Consider the following 17,751-nt stretch of genomic DNA (forward strand, 5'->3'; position numbering starts at 1 on the left):
TTATGTAAAAGATCTTTAGTAATTAATCTATTACGTTCATGGAAAACCGAGACTTCACTGCATAGTAAAACAACAAATTAAAATACATACTCCATAAGAAGGAGTATCACGATTGAAAATTGGAAAATTCGTCCTTTCGACCATAAATGTTGGTATGAATTTAACCTTGTTGAACTATAATAACAAGATCTAAAATAGAACAAACTTAAGATGATCATTATTGTTTGGTTTAGTAAGAATAGTTTAGGTAGATCAATTTTATATCCAAATTTGATTTCTGGATTCTTCACAAATAATACATTATCTCAATATATGTTTGTTAAAGTATATGTTAAGTGGTATAGGGGGAGGGGCACATTTAGTTTGCATATGATTACCTTTCACTTTCAATATACACAAGAAGTTTGTTACTGAAAGGAGGTGTATAGTGACTGTAACAGATATAGTTTCATCATAAATATCTATCTATGATGAAATTGTGTGATCGTGGATTTTAAGCTGAACAGTTAGACAAGATAGAAAGCAAAAGAATAATCAATTGCTAAATAAAAAAAATATAATTCCTTGCCAAAAAAAAAAAAAAAAAAGAAAAGAAAGAAAAACGATAAGAAAAAGAAAATTTTCAAATACAAAAATCACGAACCTCGCCTAAAAAGTAGCAGATCGTTGTTGCTTGAACATGGTAGGAAGATCCGGCTCTACATGTGGTACAGATGTTTCGTTCGTACCTTCAAATTCGGTGATAAGTTTCATTCAGTGATGTCAAAGAGAGGCGAAAGATACCAAAGGGATATTCAAACTCATGAATCGAAAACAAACTGACAATGCCATGGAAAAAACGAAACACGACGAAAAGACACCAACAGTACACAAAACACAACATAAAAAACTAAAGACTGAGCAACACTGAGTTTAGATTGAGAAAAGAGGACGAACTTGTAGTTACGACAGTCAGATCATATCCGTGTCCATCTGGCGTACACACAACTTCCGAACGGATGTCTTCTTTCTTTTTACCAATTGGGAAACCCTTGGCAGTTAATAGATGTACAAAATGTACATATATACAAACTGAATATCTGAATAGTCTTATCTTTGATTTCAAGTGCATTTTAAGAATGAAAAACTCCTATACACATAGATTGATTCTTACAAAACTGCATGGCAATTCATTAGATATACACCAGTCATCTTTTTATGAAACGATTCCTGCACTTTGTTGTTTTTGTTCAACTAAATGATAAATATAATTATTGAAAACCAGAACATTTCAAACCTGGATAGCACAAATACGAAAACATTAAACGAATAATTCAAGAGTATAATAGATCGGTCCTGGAATATATCTGTAACACTCCCAAACGTGTCCATCCCCCCAAACGTGTCCGATTCCCTCAAACGTGTCTATTCCCCCCAAATGTGTCCTTTATATTCAATATCGCCCAAACGTGTCCGATTTCATAACCCCCAAACGTGTCCGATAATTGTTATTCGCCAAAACGTGTCCAATGTTAACCGCAAGAACGTCTCACGTCTTTTAGCGCTAAAACGTGTATGTCCTCAATAACGTCAAAATCGTTTACGGCAATTCCATGGTGGGGGACACAGTTGATGAAGTGGTCATTTATTAGCATTAGTTTGTTCAACGCCTGTTGTTAACGATTATCTTTATTGCAAATTTAATATGTAACATATGAATTAACCTTTGAATGAAATTACTTATTGTCCAGTTGCAGGTATTTCATGCATATTAAGGGCGAACATACAAATAATTTTAGTACAGTTGAATTAATCGTTGACTTAGTGAATTATTTTGTACTAATAAACTCCGATGATGCCTTTTTATATCAATCTGCACGGCTGGCTTTCAATAGAACTGACTTCCCTTTTTTCAACAGTTCTGATACAAACTGGTTTTCAAGCTTTTTTTTTAATAAATTTTAGGTTTCGAGCATCACTAAAGACACACGAACAAGAGACATAACGTCCAGTGCCAAATATTTCATGCATTATTTGAAGACATCATATTAACAATAAATACAGTACTGTAGATAGGTTCTAATGACTCCAGTAAGACACTACTTCAATGTCCGTTATGTAAAAGAGGCCGTTTTAAATAAAAGTTGCGAAAATTTTAACTGCCACTAGAAAAAATAATGAATCCGGACAAAAATGTTGCCTTCCAAAATACAACTGATGGCACCTTGAAAGAGTTGTTAGAAAGGTTTTGATCTGCAGAGAAATTTAGCTGAGCGTGGCTGCTTACATTTACGTCCGACATAGCTGAATGGACGCCCAACTTTAACCCAGGTTATACTGCCGGTTTAAAAAAGACTTAAAGTACTTTATTTCTATTTTTTAATAAAATAGTACAAAATGAGTATACTTTAATGCAATAGCAATAACCAAATAACGGAAGTATTTATAATATGGACAAGAACGATCGTTCGGTAAGAGAAGACAAAAAAGAGCTTGATATGGACTAGTTTTTGGGGATAGGGCACGTTTGGGTGTTCATTAAAAAATGGACACGTTTGGGCGTTCATACAAATGACACGCTTTGGCGCCCTTTTACATTTTAAGACATGTTTTGCAGTTCAGTGACGTCATGTGGACACGTTTGGGGGAATCGGACACTTTTTGGGGGATGGACACGTTTCTGAGTGTTACATATCTATACCTTGGGTTTAAACAACCTGACACACGGTCATTTGTTTCTCTAACTGTGAATGACGTCTTTACACTAAATCCATTAGATGTTGGATGTGTACTGATTGATATTTCAGTCTTATATACATGATTTGTTTATTAGTTGTTATTGGCTTTGAACTAGCTGTCAGTAACTGCGAGAACTGTAAGATCTGTACTTTGTGACTTTGTTTGTTGAAAGGGATGTATAAGTTCCCTGCCACGTCCGATCTGTGTTTTTTATGCTTTGTATTAATCTGATAAGTTTAGCCCTTTCCAACTGATTTTTATTGTTTGTTTTTATGTTGTTTTTTTTATATCACTGTTGCAGGTTTGGGGGAGGGTTTGGCACTAGTGAAAATTTTTTAACCCCGCCACATTCTTTATGTGCCTGTCCCAAGCCAGGAGCCTAAAGTTCAGTGATTGACGTTGGTTGATGTGCGTTATATTTGATTTTCGTAAAATGTGTTTTGTTATAAATTAGGCCGTTAGTTTTCTCAATTGAATTGATTCACATTGTTCATGTCGGGGCCTTTTATAGCAGACTATACGGTATGGGTTGTTCTCATTGTTGAAGGCCAAACGGATGGTTGTAATTGCTTACATCCACTTCACTTGAACTTTGGTGGATAGTTGTCTCATTGGCAAACATACCACATCTCCTTCTTTTTATATTGAGAATTTTGAAGATTTAAACTTTTTACCAACAGTTAACTTTTAATAGTGATTTTTAATGTCAGCACAGAAGCACTGACTACTCGGCTCGTGATATCCCCTGGGACGACTTGGTGGTTAATAACATTTATTCAAGCTTCAAGATTCTTTCAATTGATTACGCTAGCCGCGTGATTTGCCGACATAAAAATTACGTAAAATATATCAGTTTTACTCGAATATTATCATTTGAAGGGCCAAAATCAATGCCGAAGTTCAAGATCATTTAAACTTTTAAATTCAAAACAAAAGAACATATGCACTGTGGGTAAGACAATGTATGCCTTGCATTAAACACAAAAATAAGAATGACTTGTCAAAGTCTTTTATTCGCACAATTTAATCATCTGAAAAAAACATTTACTTTATTATTAGTTTAAGTTTTACATATTATACACAATGTGAACATTTGCATATGATATGGTGGAAAATAAATTCTCCAATTTTAAATCAAATATAGTCATATGTACCTTAAAGTACAACTAAACGTTTCAGGTTCAAGTGTATATCGAAACCTTCCCCATAGTCAGGGAAACATATACGTTGGTTGTTAATACCTCAGAAGTTTGACTAATAAAATCATCATTTCTATCTTTCTTAATGCGTTTAGGGAAAGCTTATTCGGTTGCAATGAACCTCTAAATTCCTATATCATGTATATATCAGCCCATATTATCAAAAAAGAATATGAATAATCGTTTCAATCGAGCTGTTTTACACTAAAAAAAATATGCAAGAACATTGGAGTTAAATTTAAAAAATAGTCATTGTCAAAGTCGAATTTTCTCCCCATAAATCGTTATCATATTGTTTGTTACTCATGCCTTTATTTATCTTCTCCATGTTCTCCAACTTTATTTACCATCTGCATTTTATTTTTGGATCCAGTATTGTGTTCACTTTCAATTGGTAGTGTGCTGTGTGAGATAAAAAAAAACATATGGAAAGTACAACAAATGTGTAGTCGACAAAATATAGCACTGGCTGAAACAAATAATTTTGTTTTACAATTTCAATATAATTATGCAAGCATATCATGTTTGATATGCGAGTTATTTCACCGAATATTAAAAATAGAAAACCAGATTGTTTAGCGTAATAACATACAAGTATTGTTTAATCAATAGGACTGCTGAACATTCCATGTATAATGATTATTGTTGGAGGCGAAAAGGACTCATTAGAAACTGCTATGACTTACTTAAATAAGAAGACTCCTGTTTTAGTAATAGATGGGTCTGGAAGCGCTGCCGACTTTATCTCTAAGGGATACAGAATGAGCATACATGAAAAAGGGTTAGTGTAATCATAATAACTAATTAACCACTATTGTCCTTCAAGCTTTTAGTAGAGAAGATATTTATGTTTGTTTTACCACTTCTCGATGTAACAAATTCTGGAAATTGGAATCAACTGTTATAGTATATTCAACAACAACACGAGAACAATACAAGGTATCCACAGATTATCATTCAATCGTCAATATAAGCAATGCCTATTACACAAGACAAACTTTAAATTACGCTATCTAGAAAAGTGAAGACTATATAGATACAAGACAATTTGCTAGCTTAATATATTCTGTAAATGACTAAATGTAGAGTTGAAAAAAATCAGTAATTGACGAGTTCTTTCATTGAGACAGGCACAGGGAAAATATGACCGGCTAATCTAGTAAAAGTTTTCGCAACCAACTTTCTCCTTCTAGACAGATAGCTATAAACATGCACATAAAAGAACTTACAACAAAAGAATGCAGCATACATAAAGGCAACAGTAGTATAGTCATAAATCAATTTTACTGAAACAAATCCGGGTCACAAACCAAAACCGAGGGAAAAACATCAACTATAAGAGGAAAACAACGGATTACATAAACACTGAACTGCTACAAAAACAACATACATAGAAACGGACTATTTGATAACAACTGCCATATTCCCGACTTGGTACAGGACATTTTAAGAAAAAATGGTGGATTGAACCTGGTTTAATGGCTAGCTAAACCTCCCGCATACATTAGCAATATAAAATGCTACACAATTATTACTGAAATTTAATCATTGTACCATTAATCTCTTTGGGTACCATTTGGTTATATTGATCGTCATGTATTCTGGTATTTAAAGATACTTTTCTTAATTCTCCGTTGATAAATGTTGAAATAAGACTGTTCATACAAATTATCAGATAAAACATATCAAGTCTTTTGTATTTTCAAAGGGAAGGAAAACTTGTGTTCTCTGAAACATTCAAATTAGAAATGATGAAATCAGCCAAATATTTAAGAATTGAAAATGTATGGAAAATTCCACCAAACAGTTATGAAGAAGTAACAGAGAAACTGCAGAAGGTTTTGAACATAAATCGGAAATTTGTATGTATTTTACCTTTCATAACATTGTTGTGTTTAGCATTTACTAGTATGCCGCGAAATAGTAGAATAGGTTGAAGACATAGTTATATCAATTCTAGGCCGTCCATTGTGTCTTTTACCTTGGCATCTGTAAACATTCGCAAACAAACATTATCTAATCATCAAACACTATATAAATAACACATATCTGAGAGGGTGATAGAGCAGATTGTTACCCCTAGAAAACATTGTCAACTGAGGCGAAGCCAAAGTTGACAATGTCTTTTCGAGGGGTAAAAATCTGCTCTATCACCCTCTCAGATATGTGTTATTTAATTTGTTATACTGAATGTTCTGGGTATTTGTGGGATTCACAATTTTGCTGTGAACTGCTAGTTATTTAAAGTGACAATCCAAATAATAGTATTTTTATTGGAAAACAATATTGTTTGGGGCCTTGTTGTTTGGAACAGCAACATATTTGTCGTGACGAGAGGATAAGGCAACTACAACATCGGACTTCTTGAAAGAGTCAGATACCCATATGTTCAATCTGCATTGTAAATTTTAAATACGCGTATGAATGCATAACCAAACAGCTTTGATCTATTAATATAGATGTCCACTTTTTGTTCTTCTGGCTAGCGTTTTCTCATTTTTCGGCATAGTCCTCAGCTGCATTAATTAGTAACATGAAGTTCTTTTTCAAGTTGATGGCCTTCGGCTAAAAACCTTCTGTGTTGTTCATTGTTAACGATACATAGGTCTCCAGTTGTTACATGACTAGCGGGACTATTATTATATTGGGTCGTTGCAAAAGTGCAATTAGGAGGTTTGGATTCTACATCCGTGAGGTTAAATGTCTATAATACCATCTTGTGGTTTTAACATGGCTGTAACTCGTCTTAAAAACAACATGAAGTATGTCATTTCCGAACAGTTGAACGTACACATAATCCTTTAATCTCTTTCCCCTATTTAGATATGTATAATTTTCCTCACTATTTTTCTGGATTTGTTAATCACTTACCTATAGCACGAACCATCAAAACAACCGAAGTCTTGTATGAACTACTCTAACACACAGTCTATGTTGTTTTTTGGCATTAACATGAATGCGTACATCCAAACTGTAAAGTCTATTCTTTTAATGACCTTGTTTATAATACAATGTATAGCTCCTAATATAAAGGCAAATCAAGAAAAGCGCTTGAGACAAACCAAACTTATACAGTGATTTTTTCAATATAATATGGTCATATTACTATCGTTTTTCAAGACTTTACACACTACGCTCCCATATTCATTTCATTATATTTGAATTAAAAGATCTCAATCTTTCGTTTTGGTAGCAAATTTTTACATCACAATTAAGTACATGTCTTTTGAAAAAAACATTCATTACGTGTCGCAAAATTCCCCTTTTCGGTCTTTCATTATAAAAACACAGGTACATTTTGCAGATGTGTAAAATTCGGTTTTCTTTTTCCCCTGAATAATATGCGTTACCATGGCACCAGCCCAAACAACATTTTGTCCGAATAGGGAGAAAATAAGGTAAAGTTACATTACATTGTACCATGGAAATAAAAAAAAGGATTGTTATAAAGTTGAAAGATAAAACATTAAACTATTCAAATAAGTGAGAAAATGACTATGTTTAATAGTTTGTTCCCATAGCAAGATGAAAATACGTTAAAATTCTATATTAAAAAATTCAAAAATTGTCCAATTTCATTTTTGTTTATCACTGAAGACTAAAAATACTCAATACGCTTTTTCAGAAAATTGAAATGGTGGCATTTAATTGTGCTTCCTTGTGACCATTATGAGCATGAAGCATTCAATTCCTTCAACTGTTGAGAACAGTAAATACACCCTCTCCCCTTTTTTTAAATTTCAGTTTTAATAGAAGTAAACATTTTTTTGTAAATGATTTTACATAAACTTATGTCTTGACTAAGGCTGAAGCTGTCAATATAAAAGTCTGAAACAAGTTAACTTCTATAATGTTAAGGTTATATAAAATGTTTGTTATAAAAAAAAAACATGATGAATATGAAAAAAAAAAATCGCAAAGGGTATTCAAGAATGTCTGTCCAAGCTAAGTATATTTATAATGATGTTTGCTTGTAACCTAAATGGCTATGAAGAAGCTACATTAGAAGTTCCCTGAAACTCAATGATAGTTAGAAACAGATTATTAATTTTTGGAAACTTTATCACTAGACCGTATGATATGTTTTCTTAATGTTAATACCAAAACAATTTGGTCCATTTCTCATTATAACATGTTTAATATGAGGAAATAGAATACAATTCTAAAGATTCTTTTTCTTTATCTTGATTAAACTTCTGTTTGAGTTTTGTAAAACTCAACAAATGTTTGACAAAGTAAGGCCAAACAAGTAATACTTGTGTGTTCACTAACATGCTGGAAAAATTAGGTGACATTTGATCAGTTGTTATTGACTTTAACTAGCTTTCCGTAGCTGCGAATACTCTCAGATCTGCACTTTGTGTCTTTTGTGTTTTTTAGCTAGTACTTTTATGTCCTATTTGTAAGATAGCTTTTCAACTGTTTCGATTCTTATGCATCCTTTACTTTAAAACATTCGGCTTTAAGCGTTTCTGATAAATGAATGGCTTTACTGATAAATCGGTGAGTGATGTGTTTTCTAAATGTAAATTCACAAAGGGCATACTGGTCATTGAATGATATTTATGAAAGTCAGTCTCAAATATTATTTTTAGCCAACCAGCATGTTGAATTTTGTAAATATTTTTCCTATGTAAGTTTTACTTTTTAACTCCTTCATGCAACAATGACCTTAAATGTATTTGGCTATTAATTTTAGGTCCTTTTATATAGCTCTTCAACTGTTTCGGTTCTTATACATCCTAGACTTTCAAAGATTCGTTTTTGGGCGTTTCCAATTCATAAAGCGTTAATTTCATTTTTTACAGCACTGTTGGTTATTGCTTCTAGTGGACAATCAGTCCCCGAGGGTATCGTAAATTAGGTTCTTATACATTTTGTACATCCTTGGCTTTCATCTATTCAGCTTTGAGAGTTCCTGATGAAGGTAAACCCAGATATGCGCTTCGGACGCATGAAATTTCTAAAGTGTTGTTTTCATTTCTTTGGTAGTAAGTACTTCGGCACTGAAATGGTTCACAACAAACGTTTCTTAAAATATCCGTTCTAAATCAAAAATTATGAAGAAACGAAGATTTCCACTCCCTCAGGCAAAGATAAACTTCGATGGATTTGGCTAGTATTTTTATGTCCTTTTTGTTCATTAAGCTTTTTAACTGTTCCGGTTCGTAAACATCCTTGACTTTAAAATATACGGCTGTAAGTGTTCCTGATAAATATAAATCCTGAAAAGTGCTTTCGGATTCATGAAATTTATAAAGCGTTGTTTTCTTATTTTGAGATAAATTGGCATAAAGAGAATAGGGGCGAATGAAAGCTCTAAACAACATGATTGCACAAATAGATTTTTATAACTCGACTTTTATCATCTGATTTATGAGACAATTTAGAAAAAGCATAGTACAAAACTGTCTTTTTAAATAGAGGATACGAATTCAATGATTAAAGATACATTTATTTTTCCAGATATATGTGCATTCGGTAAATAATACCACATACACATTGGACAGGACAATTCAAGATATATTATTCAGAAAATGTTGCGAGGGTATGTTTATTCTTTAAGCGTTGTTTTTTTTTTCTTCATCAAAAGCAAGACTTAAAAGACCTAGGCTATGTTTTTATGTTACCAGTTGTCTCTGTCTACAAGAACCCCTTAGCTCTGTACGTCATATATAAGATCGAAATTCGACTGTACATTAAAAAGCTGGAGAACAAACCATTTTTAAATTAATGAATATATATAAACGAATGTTGTTTTTTGTGTACGTTTTCAAGAGATGCAATAATCTACAAATAGAACAGAAGATTTTAAACTGCTGCTAATTGATGTAAGAGAGTGAATCTGGGAAAAAGCGGTTGGGGTAACCAAGCCACTTCGAATGATACTCCAGATAAAAAAAGCTATACCATTAAATGACACTTTGCCATGGTTAGTCATTTTTTTGTGTCGACATAAATTATCATTGATATGTTCTTCTTTGGTAATTTTACTGTTTATAAAATGATCAATTACTCGAAATACTACGGTTTTTCTACCCCCTCCCCTCTTTCCCCTGTCATGAATAGATTGCCTTAGCTTATATGGTACAACGTTTTTGAATGTTCGGTTTATAATACTGTCTAACTCTTGTCTTTACGTATTTGTTTTTTCTTAATCGATTTATGAATTTCGAACAGCGGTATACTACTGTTGCCTTTATTTGCTTACTCAATTACTTCATATGGCCTCCCAACTGATTTGAATCGAGTCTAACCAATGGATCTTTTGAAGACGTAACGTGCATCTGGGGTACAAATTATGAGCCTGATATCTTTACAAACACTGGATCAATACCACAGCTGGTTGACATTTAGCTCAGTAGTCAGCACTTATGATATATTCTTTTTTCGGTAAATGTATTGTTTATGAAATATTGAATTAACCGAAAAACTCAGATTAGTTCTACCACCAGGAATAGATTGCTTTGACAGTATTTGGTTGTTAATGCTTCTCAACTATGTATTTTATTTTGCCTTTTAATTATTTTGGTCCGAGCCTAACTTATGAGCCTTATGTAAACAAAACACGTTTAGCGTACCAAAGTATGAACCTGGTATCTTTGATGACCTTTAACGTATATCGTACTAAGACTGATACTGTTCACTGTATATAAGAATAAGAAAGTTCGGTATGTTTGCCAATTAGGCAGCTATCGAATCGAGACCAAATGACTAGAACGTAACCGACTATAGATCTCCATACGGTCTTCGGTAATGAGGAAAACACTTACCGTATAGTAATCTATAAATGGTACTGACATCTCAAGATGATTAAACAACTCAAACTAGAAAACAAAACGGCCTGACAATGACAATTAACTTAACTCGAAACAAATATGACAGACAACAACTAACCACTACCACTGATTCAATTACTTCTATCAAGGTTAACACGTTTACAAGCGGTTTACCCTAAAATTAACCTAGGACAGTTTTGATACAGCACAACATCAGAACAAACTATATAAATCAATTGGCACACAACACAAAAACCACACAACAAAAATACAAAAGACGCAAAATATCGATATTAAGGTTTTCAAAGGAATTAAAAGCTAGTACAAAGCCAGGTAAAACTAATGAATACATCAAGTTTTCCTAGTTTTAAATATCAATCACTAGTATTATAGACTATTTTTCAATCTATTGTACTTCAAACTGAATCAATGTATTTGTATTGTTATATTTTTAGATAGACAATTTAAATTGTGTTCACTAATATAATAGTGTATTGTTATAATTGGTCAATGACTCGTAAAATTGAAAGTAAACATAAAACGGTGGCGTTGATCGTGAATGTTAATACTGTTTTTTTCAAATTAAATCAACGAGGCATAGCGGTGTTAAAATGTAAATCAAATCGTGTACTTAAAAACAAACTACTAAAGAATGTCGATCCAAATCATAACTTTGAATGTAAACGGCTTACGTGATAAAAAGAAATGTAATTTAGTTTTCAATTGGTTAGCTAACAAAAAATATGATTTAATTTGTCTACAAGAAACACATTGCACAGTAAATGATATAATACAGTGGCAAAATGAATGGACAATAAATGGGGGCGATAAAAGTGCTTGGAATTGCGGAACCAGTGATTCTCGTGGTGTCTCTATTTTACAAACCAAAAATTGTCCCGTCGAAGTTGTTTGATAATACTAACTCGCAAAACGGTCGAAAAATAAAATGCAGCATCAAAACGGAAAGTGCGATTTATCATATATCAAATATATATGCCGATAATAGTGGCATCGAGAGGAAACGGCTATTTGAATCGTTTCATAAATTTTGTGGTAATTTTACAGATGGTAGTGTAGATCATTACAATATTTTGGTAGGGGATTTTAACTGTACACTTGACAAAACAAATGATAAAAATCCTTCTCATTCTCGTGATGATATTGGTACAAAGGAATTACTTTTTTAATGTCACAATATGATCTAAAAGATATATATTGAGGGACAGAAATCCAAAGGACAAACTGTAAACGTTTCAATGAGGAAACTCTAAGTCTAGAATCGACTATATCTTTTGTGATAAAAGTCTTACAAATAAAGTTTACAGTGTTGGTATTTCACATTGTCCTTTAAGCGATCATGATCTTGTTTCGTTCAAATTAAAACTTGATGAAATACAAAGAGGTCCGGGTATATGGATAATGAATATAAATACAATAAAAAGTTAAGAATTTAAGAAAGCATTTGAAATTTGGTGGGAAACCTGGAAAAATTAAAAAAATAGGTTCTAAAGTATTCAAGATTGGTGGGATGTCACAAAATCACAAGTAAAAAAGTTAACAATGGAAGTAAGTAAAACCTTTAACAAAAATAGTCAAAAAAGTTATATTATTAACCTTGAACAGAAATTAGAAAAACTCAAATTAAATAGTATCACGTCTGGGGAGGTTGAAAATAAGATAACAGAAATAGAATCACAAATTAAAATCTACCATGAGAACAAATCAGAGGCGTCAAAAATAAATGCGGGTGTTAAATGGACGGAAGAAGGGGAAAAATCGTCAAGCTACTTTTTCAATCTCGAAAAGCAAAACGGAAAAAACAAATTATGGAGTCGAAAAAAAAACAGAAAATGGGCATTATAAATACAATATAGACTAACTACTAAATGAACACGTTAAATTCTACTCAAATTTATTTAGCTCCGAGGGATGGCATTTGGAAAGTGCTCAAGATTTAACAAGCCACATCGAAAACAAACAAAATGACGACGACAAAAAAATTACTAGACCGTGATATTACCGCGGAGGAAATAATGAAAGTTTTAAAAATTATAAAAATAAATAAATCCCCAGGGGAGGACGGGATCATATCCTAATTTTATTTAATGTTTTGGAATATCATACAAGAAGCATTTCGAACGTTATTGCAAGAAATATTTAATAAAAAAACATTGTCGGACTCACACTATAAGGGAGTTTTAACATTACTATTTAAGGGCGGGGAACGAGAAAATATACGAAACTGGCGCCCTCTTACACTACTGAATTGCGATTACAAATTATAGCCAAATTAGCAGAAAGATTAAAAATAGTCCTTCCAAAACTTATTCACCCCGACCTAAAAGGGTTTGTTAAAGGCAAACATACAACGGAAGCGAATAGGATACAGGATATCATTGAATATATTGATGATGAAGATGAAGAGGGTATAATTGTCTTTGATAGGATAAAATGGGGTTGGCTAGACTTTGTTATGAAGGAATTTAATTTTTGGGACAATTTTCGTGGTTGGGTTCAAATGCTATCAAAACGTGCAAAGACGTGTATTAAAACAAATGGCTACGTCTCAAAATATTTGTCAATTTCTAGATCAGCCAGACAGGGGTGTCCTATAGCCCCTTTTTATATATATTACAGGCAGAGCCCTTGGTCTGTGCAATATGGGCAGACAAAGACATTCAAGGCATTATATTGCCTGGGGAAGAAAATGGGGAGCTACTAGAAACCAAATTGAATATGTGTGCAGGCGACACACAATTATTTAATAAAAATGAAATTTCTGTTAGAAAAGAGTACATGTATATATGCAGAGCAAAAGTTGAACTCTTTATCGAAAAAATATAGGAAGATATACTCTATATCAGAGCGTAGCAAGAGTAGTTTTAATTCGTTTTTCATGTGGAATTTCAACAAAGCCTGTATAGACAGCAAATTCAGTTTAATTTTATCGAATTTGCATTTATTACGTATTTTCCAAATACTAGTAGCCCATTTAAAATACAGTATTATTAAATGATATGAGCAAATCAGCCCTAATACGCATAAATCAGCATGTTCAATACTGATGACGTTGCCCTGTCGATATAAATCAAGAGTAAATATTGCTTTTCAGACAGGGCCAATACGAAAAAAAGCCGTATTGGCCCATGGGCTTATACGGGACGTTCACTTTCGGTTTCAATTGTTTTACGCCTTACTTAACTTTGGACGTATCGTTATGCTTAAAAAACATTTGTATTATATTTTTTTAACTTCAAATCATAAAATAAAAAGTTTAAATGATGTTCAGTGTTTTGTGACGTCTTGAAGTCTTGAAACGGAAATATTTCACAGCCTTTTCGAGTACGACTTTCGATTATTGACACTGTTTCATTTCCGATGATCAATCATCAGAACGCAGATGATCCAAGAGTAATAATAATTAAACTCCTAACTATCTGTCTGTCGATACATTTATTTTTGGCATTGCACAAGTCATGTCTTCTTTGACTGTCCATGACGTTAAAATACTAAATCCCTGGGATGTGTTTTAGTTGATTTTAGTCTCTGATGCATGATTGTTTATTATTAATTGTTTTGGCTTTTAACTAGCTGTCAGTAACTGCGAGTACTCTCAAATCGTACTTTCTTGTTTATTTGACCTGTCGATACTAATTGTAATGCTTTTTTGTTATTTAATGTTATTCGTGGTTATATCTGGTCTATATACCAGCTTTGATAAGTGTTTGGTATTACTATAAATTTTCACTTCGTACTTTGAACATCAAAATTATTAATTTTGTAAAAATATTTCGTTTCTTTATTGGAACTGTAGAGGTATACCTAACAGCAAAGTTATTTTCATTTATCTGTGTTTAAATGAATTGCAAATGGCTGATATTTTTGTTCGAGCATATTGTTTTTCTTAAATTGCTTAACATTTCATACCGGTATAACATGTTACTTTTATTATTCTTCCCTTAGTTTATTTATTTTGTATTTACATTGTATCATAGGTCAAATTTATTTGTTCAGTGTATGTTCACTGGTGTTAATATGTCCTTTGATTGAGTTAAGCTATTTCAGTTGATATTTTATAGTGTGTCTTTCTATGTTGTGATGTTACACTATTGTTTTAGAAAAAGGATGAAGGTTTGGTACCATTAAAACGTTTAAACCCGCTGCATTTGTTTGCAACTGTCCTAAGTCAGGAATGTGATGTTCAGTAGTTGTCGTTTGTTGATGTGGTTCATAAGTGTTTCTCATTTCTCGTTTTTTATATAGATTAGACCGTTGGTTTTCCCGTTTGAATGGTTTTACACTAGTAATTTTTGGGGCCCTTTATAGCTTACTGTTCGGTGTGAGCCAAGGCTCCGTGTTGAAAGACCGTACTTTGACCTATAAAGGTTTACTTTTATAAATTTTGACTTTGATGGAGAGTTGTCTCATTGGCACTCATACCACATCTTCTTATATCTAATTAGTTCTACTGCTCTAAACGAAAGGTGTGTTCGATTCCATATATAATAATCTTATTGTATCTTAGGAGGAACTTAGTGAACAATATGTTATTTTTTCAGAAAGAGAACTAATATTTTTTTTGTAATCGATATTTGAATCTATATCCGTGCATATTATGTATATTAGCACATATATCATGTTTTTACTACATTAGTACTTACCACATGTGCTTTATCCTGTTATAATCCATACGTATATTACAGAATAATTAAAATTTTTGTTCAATCACATCAATAATTTCCATTCAAATTATAACTATCATTTTTCTTAATCAAATATATAGTTTTCAAGTTTAAATCAACACATGGTAGTCAGTGAACCGGATATACGATAATGATTATGTATTACAGTGATGCATATCAGGTAAAATCAATTGTATTGGTTATTTAAATACATTCCAACAGTATGTAAAACTGTGGGAGTTTAAACTCATTTGATTTTTTTCCCTGGTCAAGTGCGGCTGTGAAAATACAGGGGTCCCTAAGTATGCGACCTGGGCTACTTAGGTATTTATCTATCAGGAAATGATTGAATAAAAATATGTGTTAAGCCTGAAAATAAATATCAATCACTACATATCAAATAAATTTTATGTAAACACAACAAAAATAGTCTTAGAAAGGCATGACCTGGCGAATACTGCAAGTGTAAACTAATTTTTTAAAATAAATAATTAGCCTGAGAAAATGTTGTTGAAAAAATAAAAAAAAAAAAAAAAAAAACATGTCTACTTCTCTGATGGAAATGATGCCAAAGCCTTGTAATTCTAAGTTTGATGCCCAAAACGAATGTTGTAAAACTGGCGCGAAAGTATTTAGTAATTTGCTGAAATGGTTTTAAGTACAAATCATTTATAAAGTTACTGTTTCTTTGGGCATATTGATAAAATATTGCTTTATCATTTCAATGTTTGTACTGAAATGAATTTGAGGTGTAAATCAAATTCTTACGAAAATTAAGTAGCCTTCTATGCATTAACAACAGACACAACACTATGAAATACCTGCCCGTTGCTGTTTGGTGAGAGCATATTGCAACCTCTAGGTTTCATAGTTAACTTTCATTATTACTTCATGGTTGCATTTACTTTGACACAACATGTGTGTGTTGAAATATATTGCACCTAGTTTAAAAATCATTACAATTGAGTTGGATATGATTTAAAATTCCGATACGATATCAAAAATTTTATATTTAAAAAAAATAAAATCTGAAATTGACATCATCACGAATTGTGTCATTTATAACTTCATATGAAATTCCTAGTATAAATACTTTTTCGGATGTTCTTATGCTTTCGTTCTGTGTAATACATGAGTCATACGTTGGTTTAGACCCCAAAATAATATAACAAATGTGAAAACGCAATTCAAGGGTGAATTGTAAGGTAATGACAGCATTCCAAGATTTTATTATTGATATACATGTAATAACTGTTTCAACTCGAAATAGATATTTATACCGATGGTATCACTAGCTCAATATTCGGTACTTCGGTTCTAATACTATGTATAACAAACCTGTCTTATATTGTCCGTTAATGCATTTATAAATTCTTAAGAAACAAAGATTGCAACTCCCTCTGTCAAAATTTACCTACAATGGATTTGTCTATTACTTTTAGGTCACTTTGGTCATATTGCTCGTCAACTGTTTCGGTTCTTATACATTATTGGCTTTCAAATATTCGTCTTCGAGCGCTCCAGTTGAAGGTTAATCCAGAAAAGTGCTTTGAATACATGCCAGTTATTATAAAACTAATAAACTGAACGTTTTCAGACGAAAAAGATAAAGAAATTCTTCACAACAAAATACTGGATTTTGTTGATTTATGGGACAGACCAGACATTGCAGAGAAAGCAATATTCAATTTAGAAAACATAAACAATTTGAACAGATTGCAGACGTCACAGGTACACATTTCATTTTTTTTTAAATTCTTACATCTAATATACTATTTGTTCAAACTGTTTGTGTAATAGCATGAATAGTTTGTAGTTAAACCTATCTCATTCAACAACAAAACAGTTTCACAGAGGAGTTTTGTACCTGGTTGCTCTTTTTCTTTTCTTATTTGTTATATTTGTCCTAGATAACTCTTAACCATCATGAGTATATACGTTGGATAACTTTGAAGTAAATGTACCTTTTTTGGATCTATTGGATGTTTGCTTCCAAACGATGTCATACTGTAAAAAGAGTTAAATACTTGTTATATTGTATAATTTATCAACCTATAAGTAACAGTTTGAAGTGTTTCTAACATTTACGATAAAAACTTAACAAAACATGACTTATAAATAGCTTTTAACTGTCTATTATATTATATTATATTACGAAAGGAATGTTTATTAGGAAATATTTTACAGTACAATCTAGGCGAAAAGTACAGCTATTTGTCAAAACTATTCAGAAATGCATTACTGAACAATAACGTAGATGTGGTTAAGCAAGTGCTTGAATATATCCAGGATAAAGAACTTTATAGACTGTTTTTAGAGAACTTCCTAGAGGACTTGTATAAGGTAATGCAAATTTGACAATATGGTAAACAT

The 17,751-nt window shown here is 32.2% G+C and overlaps 1 protein-coding gene and 1 long non-coding RNA gene across 2 annotated transcripts in view; one reads left to right on the top strand and one right to left on the bottom strand.

The window, feature by feature from the left end:
• LOC127717900 (uncharacterized) overlaps positions 1–17,751 on the bottom strand; it is a 221,339-nt gene that overhangs the window by 185,516 nt on the left and 18,072 nt on the right. The window lies entirely within an intron of this gene.
• Positions 4,540–17,751, top strand: part of LOC127717892 (transient receptor potential cation channel subfamily M member 2-like) — a 50,948-nt gene continuing 37,736 nt past the window's right edge. Inside the window, exons 1-5 of the mRNA XM_052223750.1 lie at positions 4,540–4,698; positions 5,626–5,779; positions 9,384–9,465; positions 16,976–17,109; positions 17,566–17,721. Coding sequence (XP_052079710.1) covers positions 4,553–4,698; positions 5,626–5,779; positions 9,384–9,465; positions 16,976–17,109; positions 17,566–17,721 — 672 coding nt within the window. The 5' untranslated portion in view covers positions 4,540–4,552. The remainder of the gene's footprint in view (positions 4,699–5,625; positions 5,780–9,383; positions 9,466–16,975; positions 17,110–17,565; positions 17,722–17,751) is intronic.

This window comes from Mytilus californianus, unplaced genomic scaffold (genome assembly GCF_021869535.1).
Source record: "Mytilus californianus isolate M0D057914Y unplaced genomic scaffold, xbMytCali1.0.p SCAF_10, whole genome shotgun sequence".
In the NCBI taxonomy this organism is placed as follows: Eukaryota; Metazoa; Mollusca; class Bivalvia; order Mytilida; family Mytilidae; genus Mytilus; species Mytilus californianus.